General features: G+C 44.1%; 1 protein-coding gene across 2 annotated transcripts in view; it reads left to right on the top strand.

The window, feature by feature from the left end:
• The window catches only part of fbxo38 (F-box protein 38), a 216081-nt gene that overhangs the window by 75745 nt on the left and 119458 nt on the right, over nucleotides 1–20878 (top strand). For both annotated transcript variants that reach the window (XM_034181007.1, XM_034181008.1), the window contains one exon: nucleotides 2042–2184. In XM_034181007.1, the coding sequence (XP_034036898.1) occupies nucleotides 2042–2184 (143 nt within the window). The remainder of the gene's footprint in view (nucleotides 1–2041; nucleotides 2185–20878) is intronic.

Here is a 20878-nt window from a genome sequence, read left to right as displayed (position 1 = left end):
GGAAGTTTGTATTCCTGTAGAACAGAGGTTACCAACCCTGTTCCTGGAGGACACCTGCCCTGCATGTTTTCTAACTCTTCCTGATCCACTCTCAGGGAATTAACTCTCAGGTGTGCTCAGCCAATCAACAGCTGGAAGACACATGCAGTGCGGGGGCTCTCCAGGAACAGGGTTGGTGACCCTTGAGATACAGATTTGAACAACAGCTCATAATGGTCAGGATTTGTGATTGAGGATGAAGTCACAAAGCAGGGGTCACCAACTGGGAGCTGAAGTAGATTTTCCATGGCTGTGTTTGAAGGTGGGACGTACAGAGAGGTGTACTTACTTAGTTTTAACAAAGTGGATGTTTGTTAAGATGTGGCTGAGACACGCAAATGCAGTTATTTGAAGAAAAAGATTGACATCCATCCAACATGGTCAGACACATATATACACACAGAGAGACAGAGGAAGGAACAAACACAGTTAATGTTCATGGAGCGCTTATCGAGCGAACAATACAAGTATGATCTGTCTCTTCCTCTGTAGATGACCCATGGTCACAGACGTACAGCTTTGACATGAAAGAAACAGTGCGCTCTTATCATGTCCTCATCTGCTGGTCCCTGTATCTAGCCAGACTTGTGTGTCCTGTGGACGGCGCGCCGCAAGACACACACCGCATCATGTGGAACAGAGCTCACGTGGGTGACTTGACGTTCAGATTGTCCGCTGCGTGTTCACACGGTCTGATGGTCTGTTTCACCTGGGACAGACTATCAGTGTGCGCACTGTGCGCTCACTTGCTGCAGCCTGTTTGCAACAGCAATATGTGTTTTTATGTATTTTCACATGAGGACAGCAAGCAGACACACACGTCACAGTGGACAGTTGTAAGGTCATGTCCTTCAAGACACAGAACGTGTTCTCCAGCTGTGACATCCAGCACCAGAGATCTCAACAGCTGCTGCTGTTGGCAGCCAGACACGCCCCCCTGTCCGTTCGGTGCACGGACCAAAGTGTCACTCTGTGTTTCTGTGTTCTGGGATCAGTCATTTTAGTTGTTTGTTATGTAACTGTGGATGAGGTTATTGTAGTACTAATTTATATACCTGTCCTGGCTGTGGTCTCTGTGTTTTTAACGTGACACGTCGTGTGCTGTCATTTCCTGCTTCACTGAGTCTCTGGCTGCCCATCAGCTGAGTGGCAACTTGCCCTGCTGTGTGCGCTCAGACATGGCTGGCTGCTCCCCATCTGTACATACATATCAGCATTTGATGCAAGTGTGCACCCCTACCACATGTCTTAGGGGATGGGGGCGTGCAACACATGCAAGCCACATGTGTTGCAACATCTGTTAAATGTTATCACTAATACACAACATAATCATCTTCTGGGGTTTGCACGTCGTCATAATATGTTTGGTCTAAGCACTTCACCTGCCTTTGGTAAAAAATGACAGCACAGTTCCCCATCCGAGCCAGAAGCGGTGTCTCTTCTGTTCCCTGTCTGTGAATGTGTATGTGCCAAACTGTTGTCAGTTTAGTGCTCCGGTTGTCTCTTACTGTTGTGTTTCAGATGCTTCAGCTTCTTCATCTCGACACTGCTTTGTGATGTTTGATTCATCTCTTTCCTGTTCCCTCCATTGTAATAATGGTGCTTGGCTCTTCTTTCACAAATAGTGCCCGTGTTTTTCCATCTTTTGTGCACATTGTTTGAGCGGTCAGCAGTGAGCTCCACCTAGTGGTGTTTCAGGGCTGCCTCATGTCTGTGTCTCACGGTGGGGACACCACATAAAGGCTCTGTGCTGGAGAGGAAATGAAGAAAAGCAGGAAGTGTCTGCACGCCGACAAACTCTCTTTATTTACTGACCAACTCAATGACGTCAGAACAGATCCTGTTTAGATTTTAAAAAGTGACGTGTTATAGCTGCTGTAACTAATTAATCTAAATGAATGCATTATTTTGACACTGTGTGTGTGTGTACTTCATAGTGTTTTTCTCAAGACACTGATGAATAAGACGTATGTTGTTGTGGTTGTTTCTTTTGTGTTGTCAGATCAGTCCAGGTGGAGCCGTCTGGTGGATCTCACTCTGGTTCGCTGTCATGCTGTCAAACTGGATTCATTCTCACAGTTCATAGAGTTACTGCCGAGTCTGGAGTTCATTTGTCTGGATCAGATGTTTAGAGAACCACCCAAGGTAACTGTAGTTTATTTGTGATATGTTTATATACACACACGCACACAGACAGACAGTGGTGGGCATTATGGGAAATTAATCTCCTCTCAATTACTGGTTGGTTGATTTATTTAATTTTAAAAACCAACGCACAAGTTGCAAATTTACAAATAAATATGTATTTGTCCTCTCCAGGAACCATCACCTTATCGTGGTGGAGAGGTTTGTGCGTCGCTATGAACCTGAGAGCTGTGTTGTCTGGAGCCTTTGTACTCCTGATAGGGTCTCCCATGGCAAATTGGTCTCAGACGAGATGCCAGACTAAGAATTGTTCATAAGACACCATGACAGAACGAGGTAGAGGAAATGTGACCCGGCTCGGAGGAAGCCAGGTGCCCCCATCTAGAGCCAGGCCTGGATGTAGGGCCCGTCAGCAAGCGCCTGGTGGCTGGGCTTGCCACTGAGCCCATTCGGGCACAGTCCAAAAAGGCAACATGGACCTTCCCTCTCCACCCTGTGAGCTCACCACCCACAGGGTAAACTGCTGGTGTCGGGTGCGCTGTCCCATGGGTGGCAGTGAAAGTCGAGGGCCTCAGCGGACCAGACCTGGGTTGCAGGGGCTAGCTCTGGGGGTGTGGAACGTCACCTCACTGTGGGGGACGGAGCCGGCGCTTGTGCTCAAGGTGGAGCAGTACCAGTTAGATCTGGTGGTCTTCACCTCCACGCACAGCCTCAGGTCTGGAACCACTCTCCTTGATAGGGGTTTGAAGGCTCGGGGTGTGGAGGGACTGTCTTCGATGAGACATCTCTTCAACATTACATTGAGGTCTGGGACAATGCCTAAGCAGTGGCAAACTGGGGTGGTTGGTCCCCATATTTAAAAAAGGGGGTCAGAGAGTGTGTGCCAACAACAAGGGCTTCACACTACTCAGCCTGCTTGGTAAAGTCTACTCCAGGGTGCTGGAAAGGAGGGTACAGCTGATTGTTGAACCTCTAACTAAAGAGGAACAATGTGGGTTCCATCCTGGTCGTGGAACAACCGACCAGCTCTTCACTCTCACAAGGATCCTGGAAGGTGCCTGGGAGTATCCTCATCAAGTCTGCATGTGTTTTGTGGATTTGGAGAAGGCTTATGATCGGGTACCCTGGGAGATACTGTGGGAGGTGCTGAGGGAGTATGGAGTGAGAGGGTCCCTTCTCAGGGCCATCCAATCTCTGTACCCACAAAGCATCACCTGTGTTCAGGTGCTCGGCAGTAAGTCTGTCATTTCCAGTGGGGGTTGGCCTCCGCCAGGGCTGTGCCTTGTCACCAATCCTGTTTATGATATTCATGGACAGGATATCGAGGGGTAGTCGGGGGAGGAGGGCTTCCAGTTGGGTTGGCTCAGGGTCTCATTACTGCTTTTTGCAGATGATGTGGTCCTGTTGGCTTCATCAGCCTGTGGCCCCCCACATTCACTGGATCAGTTCGCAGCCGAGTGTGAAGCAGCTGGGATGAGGATCAGCACCTCTAAATGTGAGGCCATGGTTCTAAGCAGGAAACTGATGGATTGCCTGCTCCGGGTAGGGAATGAGGTCTTGCCCCAAGTGAAGGAGTTCAGGTACCTCAGGGTCTTGTTCACGAGTGAGGGGACAATGGAGCGTGAGATTAGCCAGAGAATTGGTGCAGCAGGGTTGGTGTTACATTCATGCTATGGTACTGTTGTGATGAAAAAGGAGCTGAGTCAAAAGGCAAAGCTCTTGATCTACTGGTCAGTCTTCATTCCTACTCTCACGGATGGTCATGAGGGTTGAGTCATGACTGAAAGAACTAGATCACAGGTACAAGCGGCCGAAATGGGCTTCCTCAGGAGGATGGCTGGTGTCTCCCTTTTATATAGGGTGAGAAGTGTGGTCATCCGGGGGAGTTCAGAGTAGAGCTGCTGCTCCTTTGCATTGAAAGGAGCCAGCTGAGGTGGTTCAAAGTCCCTCACTAGGCTCCTGTCTCTGTCATCCCTGATGCATCCAACAATGGCTGTGTCATCTGTGAATGTCTGGATGTGACACAGCTCAGAGTTGTAGCAGAAGTCAGAGGTGTACTGGGTGAAGAGAAGAGGGGCCAGCACCATGTCCTGGGGTGCTCCGGTGCTGCTGATACAGTGTCAGATGTAGTATCCCTCAGCCTGACATACTGTGGCCTGTCGGTGAGGTAGCTGGAGAGCCAGGTGACCAGGCAGGGTCCACTCGCATCCTGTTCAGTTTGTCCAGAAGCACAAGGGGCCGGATGGTGTTGAAGGCACTCAAGAAGTCCAGGAAGAGAATCCTCACTGTGCCATTTCCCTTATCCAGGTGTGAGTGGACTCTGTGTAGCAGGTAGAGGATAGCATCCTTCATACCAACACCTGTCCAATATGCAAACTGCAGACAGTCGTGGGTGTGTTGCAAGAACCACTCCAACATCTTCATCAGGTGTGAAGTGAGTGCCACTGGTCAGAGGTCATTCAGCTCACTGGGCCGGTTCTTCTTAGGAACTGGAACGATGCATGAAGTATTCCAGAGGGTGGCCACTCTCCCCAGCTGCAGGCTAAGGTTGAAGATGCGTTGTAGTGGTTCTTCCAGTTCAATCTTCAGTAGTCGAGCCTGCAGCTTTCCTGTGATGAAACTTCCTCAGCTGTCCTCTGACCTGGCCTACAGTGATGTCTGGGGGGAGGTGTGCTGAGGGAAGGAGGAGAAATGTCTGCAGTGGGGGGGTGGGGGCATGGACTGGTTGAACTAGTTGAAGAAGTTGTTAAATTTGTTCGCCCTCTCCGTTGTCCCCCTTGTGTCTCTGGTCTTTGTTTTATGGCCTGTGATGGTTGTCACACTTTCCCAGACCTCCCTGATGTTATTTCAGTTTGTTCTCCATCTTTCTTCTGTAGCTGTGCTTTGCTTCCCTCATGCAGAGTTTCACCTCCCACTGTGCTGCCTTCATCGCCTCCATGTCTCTGCTTCTAAAGGCTTCTTCCTGTTGAGGACAGTTTTCACTTCCCACGTTACCCATGGTTTGCTATTGGAGTAACAGGGGACAGTCTTGGTTGGGCAGACCACGACTGCCCAGAAGTTAAGATGATCCATCAGACAGTGTGTCAGCCCCTCTGTATCTGGACCGTGCGGGTTGATGAGCTAATCCAAAACCGTGGTGTTGTAGCAGTCTCTCAGGGCACTTTGTATTTCAGGGGACCACCTCCTGACTGAGCCCATGGTTATCAGCTGCCTTTGGATCAGGAGGGTGTACTGTGGCTGTAGGTGGACCAGGTTGTGGTCAGACTTCCCTAGTTGGTGGAGGGGTGTGACTCTGTATGCATCTCTCACATTATCATCATGATTATGTAATGTATTTATTTATTTATTGGAGACACTTGGCTTTACAGATATTCAGGCCTCGCAACGGGGAACCATTAGATGTAACATTTATTTATGTAATAATCTTTATGCCTCCACACAGGCGCACCATAAGATGTAACATTTATTTAATAAAATATTTTATTACTGAATCGCTCACACACGGGGAACCATTAATATGTAGCAATTTATAGTGAATGAGTAGTTAAACTCCCAAATTGAATTAGTTTGGACTAGGCCCAATATAACAGGTCACCAAAATAATTTAGGGTTTAATACATATTATTTAATTATTACTCAGGGCACCACCTATTATTCTTTTTTATAGCATAGGTACTATAATTTAAACATTAATTTATCAGTCTCAAATGAATTAATCCGTCTCGATTTAATTTAATCAGTCTCTGATCTGAAGTCTGAATTCTCACGATAGGTTTGACCAAGAGTTTCCTTCTGTACACAAAATAAACCACAGCAGGAATATTTACAATTTATACAAGAAATGAACATTTTACTGGAATTTATGGACAGTGATTAAAATAAGTTCATTCATGGAAACACTTTTCTTACTCACTCATGAGACGTTGGAAGAAAGAAATAAAGCTTAACCAGCCTGGTGGCTGGGGCCTCTACTGGTGGTTGGCTCTCACTGCGGTATTGTATCACTTCCTGTTCCGGAGCACAGCTGTGTTTTTCTGTATCTGTTAGCTGTTTAATCTGCGCAGTTAGATTGATCTAGTTATCTAGATTACGATTTGTTTCCCAGTGTAATCTTTACGTGCCTTAACTAAAGCACTCCTTCTGCTGAATCACCTCTAAATTATTTACACATTATTCACTTTGCGTGTTTTTAGAAATCTGCTAGCTTAGCGTAGCTACTAGCTCTTAGCCGATTTAGCATGGCGGCTTCTCCTGTCTCTCCCGCACTTTTCTGCTCTGGGTGTGAAATGTTTAGTTATTCCTCGGCCTCCTTTAGCAGTAATGGTACTTGTAATAAGTGTAGCTTATTCGTAGCTTTGGAGGCCAGGCTGGGCGAATTGGAGACTCGGCTCCGCACCGTGGAAAATTCTACAGCTAGCCAGGCCCCTGTAGTCGGTGCGGACCAAGGTAGCTTAGCCGCCGTTAGTTACCCCCTGGCAGATCCCGAGCAGCCGGGAAAGCAGGCCGACTGGGTGACTGTGAGGAGGAAGCGTAGCCCTAAACAGAAGCCCCGTGTACACCGCCAACCCGTTCACATCTCTAACCGTTTTTCCCCCACTCGACGACACACCCGCCGAGGATCAACTCTGGTTATTGGCGACTCTGTTTTGAGAAATGTGAAGTTAGCGACACCAGCAACCATAGTCAATTGTCTTCCGGGGGCCAGAGCAGGCGACATTGAAGGAAATTTGAAACTGCTGGCTAAGGCTAAGCGTAAATTTGGTAAGATTGTAATTCACGTCGGCAGGAATGACACCCGGTTTCGCCAATCGGAGGTCACTAAAATTAACATTAAATCGGTGTGTAACTTTGCAAAAACAATGTCGGACTCTGTAGTTTTCTCTGGGCCCCTCCCCAATCAGACCGGGAGTGACATGTTTAGCCGCATGTTCTCCTTGAATTGCTGGCTGTCTGAGTGGTGTCCAAAAAATGAGGTGGGCTTCATAGATAATTGGCAAAGCTTCTGGGGAAAACCTGGTCTTGTTAGGAGAGACGGCATCCATACCACTTCGGATGGAGCAGCTCTCATTTCTAGAAATCTGGCCAATTTTCTTAAATCCTCCAAACCGTGACTATCCAGGGTTGGGACCAGGAAGCAGAGTTGTAGTCTTACACACCTCTCTGCAGCTTCTCTCCCCCTGCCATCGCCTCATTACCCCATCCCTGTAGAGACGGTGCCTGCTCCCAGACCACCAATAACCAGCAAAAATCTATTTAAGCATAAAAATTCAAAAAGAAAAAATAATATAGCACCTTCAACTGCACCACAGACTAAAACAGTTAAATGTGGTCTATTAAACATTAGGTCTCTCTCTTCTAAGTCCCTGTTGGTAAATTATATAATAATTGATCAACATATTGATTTATTCTGCCTAACAGAAACCTGGTTACAGCAGGATGAATATGTTAGTTTAAATGAGTCAACACCCCCGAGTCACACTAACTGTCAGAATGCTCGTAGCACGGGCCGGGGCGGAGGATTAGCAGCAATCTTCCATCCCAGCTTATTAATTAATCAAAAACCCAGACAGAGCTTTAATTCATTTGAAAGCTTGTCTCTTAGTCTTGTCCATCCAAATTGGAAGTCCCAAAAACCAGTTTTATTTGTTATTATCTATCGTCCACCTGGTCGTTACTGTGAGTTTCTCTGTGAATTTTCAGACCTTTTGTCTGACTTAGTGCTTAGCTCAGATAAGATAATTATAGTGGGCGATTTTAACATCCACACAAATGCTGAGAATGACAGCCTCAACACTGCATTTAATCTATTATTAGACTCTATTGGCTTTGCTCAAAAAGTAAATGAGTCCACCCACCACTTTAATCATATCTTAGATCTTGTTCTGACTTATGGTATGGAAATAGAAGACTTAACAGTATTCCCTGAAAACTCCCTTCTGTCTGATCATTTCTTAATAACATTTACATTTACTCTGATGGACTACCCAGCAGTGGGGAATAAGTTTCATTACACTAGAAGTCTTTCAGAAAGCGCTGTAACTAGGTTTAAGAATATGATTCCTTCTTATGTTCTCTAATGCCATATACCAACACAGTGCAGAGTAGCTACCTAAACTCTGTAAGGGAGATAGAGTATCTCGTCAATAGTTTTACATCCTCATTGAAGACAACTTTGGATGCTGTAGCTCCTCTGAAAAAGAGAGCTTTAAATCAGAAGTGTCTGACTCTGTGGTATAACTCACAAACTCGTAGCTTAAAGCAGATAACCCGTAAGTTGGAGAGGAAATGGCGTCTCACTAATTTAGAAGATCTTCACTTAGCCTGGAAAAAGAGTCTGTTGCTCTATAAAAAAGCCCTCCATAAAGCTAGGACATCTTTCTACTCATCACTAATTGAATATATAAATTGAATATAATATAAATAAGAACAACCCCAGGTTTCTTTTCAGCACTGTAGCCAGGCTGACAAAGAGTCAGAGCTCTATTGAGCTGAGTATTCCATTAACTTTAACTAGTAATGACTTCATGACTTTCTTTGCTAACAAAATTTTAACTATTAGAGAAAAAATTACTCATAACCATCCCAAAGACGTATCGTTATCTTTGGCTGCTTTCAGTGATGCCGGTATTTGGTTAGACTCTTTCTCTCCGATTGTTCTGTCTGAGTTATTTTCATTAGTTACTTCATCCAAACCATCAACATGTTTATTAGACCCCATTCCTACCAGGCTGCTCAAGGAAGCCCTACCATTATTTAATGCTTCGATCTTAAATATGATCAATCTATCTTTGTTAGTTGGCTATGTACCACAGGCTTTTAAGGTGGCAGTAATTAAACCATTACTTAAAAAGCCATCACTTGACCCAGCTATCTTAGCTAATTATAGGCCAATCTCCAACCTTCCTTTTCTCTCAAAAATTCTTGAAAGGGTAGTTGTAAAACAGCTAACTGATCATCTGCAGAGGAATGGTCTATTTGAAGAGTTTCAGTCAGGTTTTAGAATTCATCATAGTACAGAAACAGCATTAGTGAAGGTTACAAATGATCTTATGGCCTCGGACAGTGGACTCATCTCTGTGCTTGTTCTGTTAGACCTCAGTGCTGCTTTTGATACTGTTGACCATAAAATTTTATTACAGAGATTAGAGCATGCCATAGGTATTAAAGGCACTGCGCTGCGGTGGTTTGAATCATATTTGTCTAATAGATTACAATTTGTTCATGTAAATGGGGAATCTTCTTCACAGACTAAAGTTAATTATGGAGTTCCACAGGGTTCTGTGCTAGGACCAATTTTATTCACTTTATACATGCTTCCCTTAGGCAGTATTATTAGACGGTATTGCTTAAATTTTCATTGTTACGCAGATGATACCCAGCTTTATCTATCCATGAAGCCAGAGGACACACACCAATTAGCTAAACTGCAGGATTGTCTTACAGACATAAAGACATGGATGACCTCTAATTTCCTGCTTTTAAACTCAGATAAAACTGAAGTTATTGTACTTGGCCCCACAAATCTTAGAAACATGGTGTCTAACCAGATCCTTACTCTGGATGGCATTACCCTGAGCTCTAGTAATACTGTGAGAAATCTTGGAGTCATTTTGATCAGGATATGTCATTCAAAGCGCATATTAAACAATATGTAGGACTGCTTTTTTGCATTTACGCAATATCTCTAAAATCAGAAAGGTCTTGTCTCAGAGTGATGCTGAAAAACTAATTCATGCATTTATTTCCTCTAGGCTGGACTATTGTAATTCATTATTATCAGGTTGTCCTAAAAGTTCCCTAAAAAGCCTTCAGTTAATTCAAAATGCTGCAGCTAGAGTACTGACGGGGACTAGAAGGAGAGAGCATATCTCACCCATATTGGCCTCTCTTCATTGGCTTCCTGTTAATTCTAGAATAGAATTTAAAATTCTTCTTCTTACTTATAAGGTTTTGAATAATCAGGTCCCATCTTATCTTAGGGACCTCGTAGTACCATATCACCCCAATAGAGCGCTTCGCTCTCAGACTGCAGGCTTACTTGTAGTTCCTATGGTTTGTAAGAGTAGAATGGGAGGCAGAGCCTTCAGCTTTCAGGCTCCTCTCCTGTGGAACCAGCTCCCAATTCAGATCAGGGAGACAGACACCCTCTCTACTTTTAAGATTAGGCTTAAAACTTTCCTTTTTGCTAAAGCTTATAGTTAGGGCTGGATCAGGTGACCCTGAACCATCCCTTAGTTATGCTGCTATAGACGTAGACTGCTGGGGGGTTCCCATGATGCACTGAGTGTTTCTTTCTCTTTTTACTCTGTATGCACCACTCTGCATTTAATCATTAGTGATAGATCTCTGCTCCCCTCCACAGCATGTCTTTTTCCTGGTTCTCTCCCTCAGCCCCAACCAGTCCCAGCAGAAGACTGCCCCTCCCTGAGCCTGGTTCTGCTGGAGGTTTCTTCCTGTTAAAAGGGAGTTTTTCCTTCCCACTGTAGCCAAGTGCTTGCTCACAGGGGGTCGTTTTGACCGTTGGGGTTTTACATAATTATTGTATGGCCTTGCCTTACAATATAAAGCGCCTTGGGGCAACTGTTTGTTGTGATTTGGCGCTATATAAAAAAATTGATTGATTGATTGATTGCCTGAATACAGGCTCACATCAGATTGCACCATTTGCAAAGACCTCTAACTAGCGCAGCCATTGTTAGCGCCATTTTCCTCATCACTTTATGCATGCTTTTATATCCCCCGACACAATTGCAAAGACGTGGGTGTGTTAATTGTTAATCAGTGTTTCTCTGATGTGCACGTCACTATGATGACTTCTTGTTTTTCTATTATTAACAGTTTCCCAGCATCACCTCTGTGTGTCACCAGTGGACCAACAGCTGTAGAAATCTGTAGATGCCAGACATGAACTTGGCGTGGCATACAGCACATATCCATGGTCATTTCACCTTTAGATATATCTAAACATTAGCATGGAGAAGGACATATGCCATGTTTTTGTGCATATGCAACCTTTGTACATGAGGCCCCAGGTGTGACTAGAGCAGAAAGGCATGGAAAATATGCAGGACTATTGCCCTCCAGGAGTGGGGCTGTGGAGCCTGCCTTAAAGGACATATCTCACCAAAATCATAACAACTTAGATTTAAGCTGTTAGTGACCAGCCGATGATATACTGTGCTTACTTTTTACACTCCCGTGACTGGGCTTGAAGTGTGCGCCATTCACAACAAACGGCTATGGAGACTCCCAAAACAGTGCTTGTGAGTACTCGTCTTCCAAGTTTTTAAGCACCTTTGAGGAAATGTCCCAGCGCGTGCTTGAATAGAATGTAGCTCTTAACATTAAGAACAGAGCCACAGATTAATTCCAAAGTTTCCATAAGTGTGATGTCATGTTCTGGCTGCTCATTTTTAAGTGATAACTGTTCATTTTGATGCAGTCACAGTAAAAGCAGGAGCTGCTCTCCACTGTGAGAAGAGTTAGTCCACATGCATGTCCATTTGTCATGAACGCAGCCTGATAATAAGTCTCTGGTAGAGGCTCGGCTTTGTGCACGCTTGTAAGTGTTGTCATTGATACAACCCTGAAGAATCTAAGAAATACATCCATGTGATCAGACAGCCTGAAAACAGTGGAGAGGTGCACATGGTCGTTAAAATGACGTGCTGCTCTGCACACATCAAAATCCAAAATCCGACAGACTCTCTGAAAGCATAATAAAATTAAGGCTACCAGCTCCACTGAGGAGACCAAAATACAAAAGGGAGAAAACTGAACACAGCACTCACCCACTTGCAGAATAATTTCCCAGATTAAATATGTAAAGTCCACACCATTAAATAAGTCCCCATGCACAGATCATGCACAATCGCCAGCCAGAAAACAATGTCCAGGTCTGCTACAAGTCCACACTGCACAGTGAATAATGCCAGCTGGTGAATAATGTATGACTGCAGCTCTGCTGTCAGGTCCTCAAGTTCTCTCACAATTAGCGAAGTGCACAACGCATCTGCGCATGCGTGGGTCAAACGGGGGCAAAAATTCCAGCTACCAAACTCACACCACTCCCATTGAATTTCGTATACAGTAGCATTAGCGGACTGTGAAATTTAAGGCTTACAAGGATTGTTTCAAAGGCTTAAAGCCTTAAGCGACACATACAATAATGACAGGTGCGCATTGTGCTGTTTTCAAATGCTGGAACGGAATTCATAGGCTTGAAAGTTGGCTGAAAACACATGATTGCAAAGCTCCTCTGAGTCCACCCAAAGACGGAAAGAAGAAGAAATGTGGTTGTAAACCTCCGTTCATTCTACACAATTTCCCCACAGAAAAGAAAGATCCAGACGGACTAAAATTGTAAGTTTCTTGCACATATTTATTTTGTCAATATCCTGAAACTGTGCCGAATTATAATGTGGCTGATGACGCCGTTTTCGTGCATCAGCTTATGAATGTAATGTCGCGCCATGAATGACGTGGTGCGTAATATTGTAATATTGACATGTTCTATAAACGACCTGCATGCATGCACATATCACTGTATGTCTGTCAACTTATCAAAACAAACGTGAGACCAAAGAGGTTATATGTGAGACCCACTTTCATTGTACTCATTCTGAAGCCGGCAGAGTAGCGATTTCTCATCCCTGCTTAGCAGATGTTCTGCGGTATCCACAGTTTCAGACTCTGGACTTCGTCTAACCATCTGTCAGTTGCCTTCAAGGGGTCAGAAATTTGTTTGTCTCCAACTATCAACAAGGACTGGTCATTTTCGACAGCAGCTCTCTCTTCCTCCTTCGTTGGCACCAACGGTAGTTTCTGTAATGATGCAGCACACGCAAGCACAGCAAGCTCTTCTTTCTGTTTCTGTCCACTGCCGTATGTAGTCCTGGTTGTAACAGGCAATCTGCAGAGCTTACAAAAATGCTTTAAATCGTCAACTTTCCAGCGGTTGAAATGATCCACATCATAGCACTCTCACTGCTTTTCTCCGTCATAGCATGTGGATTGGTAGCCGAAAAATTTAGCGTACCCATAATGCACTGCACGGCCCAAGATGTGCACTTCGCTTATTCTGGCACATTGGATAGAAAGTCCATTATGTCCTGAAAATAACATCTTCTGACTTTTTCCAATGTCAGAAATACTTGTGCGTGTCCAGGCAGCCTGTAAAAACAGCGTTGTGGAAACATTCTGCGTCCATGTACACAGCTGCAGTAAAAGGGCATCCTGTGACAGACAGCAGCGTCACCACACGTTGGGATCCAAAATCTGACAGGCTTTGAAGAAGTTAAGAGTTTCAGGTTGAAGTGTGTCATCTCCTGTTTGAATAGCCTCTGTAAATCTGAACCATCACTTTCGAATGAAAGCTCAGAAGTTTTGTTATCGGACATAGCAGCGTTTGCTTCACTCTGTCTGTTGGCCATTGGGATGCTTCTGCTTTTCCTAAAATGTGCATCACACGCCAAGAAATGCTGAGTAAGATGTTTTCTGGAAATGCACCTGTTAACTCTGAGTGAGAGAAATAATTAGCAATAAAATACATCCGCGACCACCAGTACTACTGCATGTGTGCAGAGAGACTTACAGTCATGAATACTTTGTTGATGTGTTGCTAACTGAGACGTTACATAACATGTGACATGTCCTTTAAGGCATTCAGAATTCTGGCAAATGGGAGCAGAAGGTGATTCCATTAGAAGGCCAACCAAAGGTTCTGGGGGAGGGGCAGGTATGTGCCAAAAAAAGGGGAACAAATTCAAGAATAATGTACTGATAAACATTTCCCATTTCCTCCACTTGCACCACCTTGTTAAATTTGCACAGTTTGCACATCTACTGCTCACAAGCTCAGGGTGGGAGTCTGCATTTGTGGCTTTATACCTTCAGATTAAATCTTAATTTTACGTTCATAATGCTCTAAAGTAGCGTCGTGTCAGGCAGCAGCACAGTGCTGGAGTTCAGTGCGTCATTTCATGAAAACGGTGCATTAAAGCTGTGCTCCACACACCCAGGAACCTCTGTGCCTGACAGATACCAGAATACACCAGAAAGAGGTCAGAGGTTGTGCCCCCGCGTCACATAGCACTCAGTGTCTGGCATCGACCTTCGACAAGTCATCACGCATCGGACAAAGTTGTCCAGTCAACAGAATTACTTTTCAAAAACAGACGTGTCCTGCTGATGTTGACACTCGTGCTCAGAGTTTAGACTGAACACTAAGTAGCGGCACTGAATGTTGCTCAGAAAGCCCTTTGCAAGAGCAGCGTGACACCCTAAAGTTCTTGCACTCCAGGCAGTCACCCTTTGACGGGTGCTGGTCATGTGCCACTGTCAGCAGGTCCCGACAAGGAGCGTGAGGAGCTGGTCCTCTGTTTTGGTGCCGTGTGGGTTTGTGTCGAATGTCGTTGTTGTCAACAGCAGATGTTCCACTCTGGGTCTCCTGTGAGTCCTTTCTAAAGGCTTGGTGTCTTCATGTTGGCTGACAGGGATTCTGCTGTGTGCCTTCATCACGGGGACATTGGTGCTGCTGCGCCTGCATGTCAAGTTGTGGTGCCACAAAATTTGAGGCTGTGGTTTTGGAATTAGAACATGGTCTGTCAGGCCACGTGAGTGCGAGGAAAACACATGATGGCATCACTAGCTTTTTGCTAATATGATAAGAGATATTCCTCAGTTCTTCAAAACATACCACGTTGTCCAGGTTTCCATCATATCAAATCACACCATCAAATTTATTAATTTGTATTGCACTAACTCACAAAAACGTCGCCTCAAGGCGCTTCACACAACACAATTCAGTAACAGAACAAAATGAATTAAAAGATTTAAATTGCAATAAGAGTAAAAACATAAGAGTAAAAAGAATTAAAACAAACACATGCGCATGCTAACGATAAGACTGGGAAAACAGGACTTCCAGTGAGCCTGGCAAAGTGGCGCTCCCAGTCAGTTTGTTGTTAAATCCCACCAAAACTCAGAAACCGTTCTTAAAAGAAATTTAAAATAACTCAAAATGAGTGGGATTAAAAACAGGAAAGTTTTGGGAAGAGGCAAGAGCAACGACAAGGTAAAGGAAAAGAATTCAGCGACTACCAACAAAGGCAACGAGGAGGGGGGACAGCTCGAGACATACAAAACATGAGAATGGAGCTTGAACAGGACTTTAAAAATGACTTGAGGAACAACGTGAAACGAGAACTCACCAGCTTCAGGACGGAAATCAAAAGTTACAAAGTATCTCCGGGGACGTGTGTAATCATGGCGCCGGGCTAACCGAAGCAGAGCAGCAAGTGGGAGAGACAGCGACCACCGCGCTGAGAGACGCTCTGCTTTATTCTCACAAACAACAGAGAGCCCTGCAAGCCAAAGTATCTGACCTAGAGGGAACGTTGCATTGTCATAATGTCCGCGTATATACGCGTTAACGAGGGTTCAGAGGGAAGCTCAATGCTAACTTTTATTCACAACCTTTTGAAGGCGGAGCTATCACTCGACAGCAGCACCACCAATCAATCAGTTGGTCCAAAGCTGCACGATGAAACTGTCTCAAGATCCCTACGGATCAACTTTCAGAGATACTGAAAGCAGCCTGGGCGAAGAAGATCAGCTTTGAGGGGAAAGTGGTCACATTTTCACATGGTCTACCTACCTAAGTGAATAATAAACTCAGAGAATATAAAGACATGAAGAAAATTCTCAAGGAGAAACGGATATGCTTCCAGACACCCTACCCTGCTCAGCTGAGGATTCACCGGGAAAACGGCCCTCACCTTTACAAGACAGGTGCACGAGGACATGAAAAGGAGGGGCTTCACACAAACCACCGACATCGACGGGGAACGGAGCCTCACTCAAGGCACACATTGGAGCAGGAAAGAGGGAGAACACACTGAACGTGTCCTAGAGAGGCTCAGGAACTTCCAGAGACAAGAAGTATGAACATTCTATGAGGAGAGTTCCCCAGATTAATAATAACGATGGACTTGAAGCTTCAAGCTGCTATTTCTAACAAGCAGGTTTAAACATACACTTTACCCCCCGCCTTAAGTCCCCCTGAAGAGTCTTGAAATATTGGCAGACTGATATTACACTCTGCCCACATATTATCTCCTTCCTGGTCTTGTTCACCTCTGAATCTCCTAATGGATAAACATAAAACATGTGACTGGGAAGAGGACAAAGGTCTGAATGGTTCTGCAAAGACGGAGTCCCCACATTACGTAGGGACGCCTCTCCACCAGCAGAGGGATGGTTTAGTGAGGATAGCGGGGCAGCGTCAGACCCTGAGTGTGGACGTCTTTGTTAATTTTGTTGTTAATGGTTTTATTCTTATTACAGTCCATTAGTTAGAGCTGCTCTTACATATATGTTGAACTGCTGTTATGGATACAATCATTTTAAAGTGACCTCTTGAAATGTGAATGGCTTGAATAACCCTGTTAAAAGGAGAAGCATGAAGGCAAAGATGAAAAAACACACATATATATTTTTACAGGAAACTCACCTTTCTTAATCTGAACATGAAAAATTAAAAAGATTTGGATATAGGAACATTTTTCATAGTACATTTAAATCTGGTCACAAAAGAGGAGTTGCAATATTATGACACAATTCGGTTAATTTTGAATTAGTCAGGCAGATCAGGGATAATGAGGGCAGATATATCCTGGTGCAAGGTAAAATAGAAAATAAGTTGACCACTCTTTTTAACGTGTATCTACCTCCCCAAAGTAAGGAAAGTGTTATGAAAAAGTTTCTTGATCTGATTACCTCAGAATCACAAGGCACATTGATGTGCACTGGAGACTTCAAATAACAAATGGGACACATCTAATAATAACAGAGTTATGTCTCCCCTTACTAAATTATTGAGAAGGGGTTTGGATGAGATGGGCTTGCTGGATGTGTGGAGAGATTTTCATCCTCAGAATAAGTGTTGCACTTTTTACTCTGCCCCACATGGGGTGTATTCAAGAATGGACTTTCTCATATTTCAAAATGATAAAACAATAAACAGTTTTATCTCGAGGGTTTAGAGCAGGGGTGTCCAAACTTTTTTTTAGTGAGGGCCAAATACAGAAAAATAAACAAAGGGCCGGGCCACACACTAGGTGACATATTGACACATGAATACTGTGTGTATTTCTAACTCACCTATAACGTGAAGAACATTGCACTCAGTGGGAGCAGTGATGCTGTCCTTTGGATTGAAGGATGGCTGACATGTCAGGAGAAAGTTTGGTGGTTGAGACACGAAGGACTTCACAGAGATGGCTATCAGTCATTCTGGTTCTCAGTCTGCTTTTGTTCTGATTTAACAGAGAAAATGTTTGTTCACATATGTATGTTGAGCCGAACAGGCTCATCATTCTTTTTGCATGGCGTCTCATCAGAGGAAACTTGGCATTATCCAAACTCTGATAGAATTCAGGGAGGGAGAGAAGCTGATGTTGACTCTTCAGAGAATCATCACATTGCATTTCAATCAGTTCTAACTGCAGACTCTCTTCCACTTCTGCTTCCACCAGGAAGGGGGTCGAGAACAGCTTGATTTGTTTTTCAATGACAGAAAAATCTTGGAAACGCTGGTTGAATTCTGTCATGAGAGATGCAATCACAGACACATATTTCTCCTTTTTAGCAGAAAGGTCGGCCTTTGGAAAAGCAGACTTGATTTCAGACAGCACAGGGAAGTGTGCAGCATTAAAGCCTCGTAGTTGTGTCGCAAACAGGCGGAGCTTTACGCAGAAGGCTTTCATGTGCGCATACAGGTGTGGCACCAGCTGTTCTCTGCCTTGTAGGTTCTTGTTCAGTGAATTCAGATGATGTGTAAGATCAACTAAAAATGCCAGGTCTGCCAGCCACAGAGGGTCACTTAGTTCATGAAGAGGTTGGCCCTTCTCTTTTAAAAACTGGTCGATTTCTGATCTCAGCGAATAAAACCGGTGCAGCACAGAGCCGCGGCTGAGCCAGCGCACATCAGAGTGTTAGAGTACATCCCCGTATTCAGCATCCACATCAGATAGGAAAGCCTGAAATTCTCTGTGGTACAGTCCTCTAGCTTGAATTATGTTGACAGTTTTTACAACAGTGTTCATCACATCACCCAGCTGGACAGTCTTGGCACACAGTGCTTCTTGGTGGATTATACAGTGCATCCTAACAGCCTCACCTCCGCTCTCTTTTACCTTGGCGCACACTAACGATGCCATTCCTTTGCGCTCACCCGCCATGGCCGGAGCTCCATCAGTTGTTACTCCACAGAGCTTGTCCCATTTAAGCCCCATCTTTTCAACTGCCTCTGACACAGCTTCAAAAATATCTTTTCCTGTCGTTGTGCCTTTTAGGCTCATCATATCAAGCAGCTCCTCCGTAAAGCAAAAATGATCATCTACTCCCCGCAAAAAAATTAACAGTTGCGCGGTGTCTGTGGCATCTGTGCTCTCATCGCATGCTATCGAGTAAAAATCAAAAGCACAAGCTTTATCTCTCAGCTGAAGTTTCAAGTTAGCGGACAAGTCCTCGATTCTCCGCACCACTGTATTTCTGGATAAGCTCACATTGTTGAAATCCGGCACTTTTTCTGGGCACATTATTTCTGTGACTTTGATGAGGCACTGCTTTATGAAATCACCGTCTGAAAACGGTTTGCCGTGCTGGGCAATAAGTTTAGCGACTTCATAACTTGCTGTTGTGGCGTTTTCCTGTATTTTGTTAGCACGAAAAAAAAACCTGATGTTTGGTCTCATAGTGCCGACGGACATTATACTCTTTCATCACAGCAACATCTTCATTACAAATCAAACAGACACACTTTCCGTTGATTTCTTTGAAAAAATACTCATTTTCCCACCGTGTTTGAAATCTTCTACATTCACTTAATATTTTGCGTTTCTTCGGTGCTGCCATTTCTTCTTCTTCAGTGCTGTAAAAGTTTTCTTCGCTTAATTTCGTTTCTGTGGCTGGCTAGATGGAGCCAGCCGCTGGCTCCATCTAGTGTTGAAACTGAGAAGTGCAACAAAGTTGACCTCAAGCTTCTTGTGCGGGCCATATTTAATTATATTTTCAGAATTTGCTGTGGGCCAGGCCCGCGGGCCGTAGTTTGGACACCCCTGGTTTAGAGCATCGTAATAACCGTACATTCTCTCCATTTTTCTATCACACACCAGCCTCCTTGTAATCCAGAATGGAGACGGCACCTGTCCTGTAGCAGGTCGGTCACCTGATTGAAAACCCTCTATATTTGGGGGACCTACCAGAAGAAATAAAAGGAAATGATAGATATCTTCTTAAAATATTGACTGGAGCAATAAAAAAGCAATCACTCACAAGTGGTTAGAAATCAACCCACCTACAGTCGAAAATTGGCTAAAAATAGTCAGAGATTCATGAGTTAGACAGACTGACCTTCCACCTGAGACTGAAAAAAGATGTATATATTGCCAAATGGGCAAAATGGAATTCATTCTGGAATAGGGCTGCAGCAAACGATTATTTTAGTAATCGAGTGTTCTATTGATTATTCTGGCGATTAATCGAGTAATCAGATAAAAAGTACCTCTGCGTTTTTAAACATCAATAGTCCAGGGCTCTTCCTGAGCAATGGCACAATGTCCCTGTGCCAAAGTCTTGACATTGTGCTGAAATGGTGATGGGATGTGGCTTTCTGTTTTGTTTTTTTTTCCCCAACTTGTAAAATTTAACCATTTTAAGTTTTTTTTTTTATTATTATTATTTTTAAAGGTTGGTGGACTGGGTCCCTACGTGATTTTTTTTTTTTTTTTTAATCCCTGTTTCTCTGCGATTCAGCAGATGCATTTCAGCTGGAGGTTGAACATGCAGCCTCACATTTACTGTTTTGGTTTTTTTTTGTTTGTTTTGTTTTTTAGTTACTGTGTTTGTGAAGCGTTGTGTAAGTAAGTCCCTTCAGCTGCTCTCTTGTTTGCACTCGGGGTCACCACAGCAAATCCAAGGTGGATCTGCATGTTGAATTGGCACAGGTTTTACGCCGGATGCCCTTCCTGACGCAACTCCACATTACATGGAGAAATGTGGCAGGGGTGGGATTTGAACCAGGAACCTTCTGCACTGAAACCAAGCATTGTGTGTTGCCCAAAAAAAGTGAAAATTAAAAAACAAAACAGTCAGCGTGGGTCTGAACAAAACAGACAGCAGCTGGTGTCCCGTCAAGATGAGGTGCATCGTGCTACTGTGCATGCGCACATCGCTCTACCCCGGACTTGAAGACATCACCCGTCGAGATGAGGTGCCTCGCGCAACTACACATGTGGAGATGATGTAACTCGCTCAACATGCAACTGCGCATGCACATTTTTTTGTTGTTTTTTTACATCATTTTTTTTTATTATTATTAATTGTATTCAGTGTATTTATAGCCTAGTAAGTAAAACATTTTCTGTATTTTACGTTAGAAGCATAAATGTATGTATATGTATATTTTGCCTGTCGAAATAAGCTAACTCCAGGTTAAAAATACTTATCGTTTTATAGTGAGTAGATTTTATACATTACTATGTTCGGATAAACAATTTATACATTTACTTGCCCATCAAAATAAGCGAACTTTGTCAAGTAATTTTTTCAGTGCACATATGTGCAGTTACGTGAGGATCCTCATCTTGACGACTCACCTTATCTCGACAGAACACTGGCTTCGACTGTGGGT

The sequence above is a fragment of the Thalassophryne amazonica genome, chromosome 11 (assembly GCF_902500255.1).
Source record: "Thalassophryne amazonica chromosome 11, fThaAma1.1, whole genome shotgun sequence".
Taxonomy (NCBI): Eukaryota; Metazoa; Chordata; class Actinopteri; order Batrachoidiformes; family Batrachoididae; genus Thalassophryne; species Thalassophryne amazonica.
This window is presented reverse-complemented; position numbering and strand designations above follow the sequence as displayed.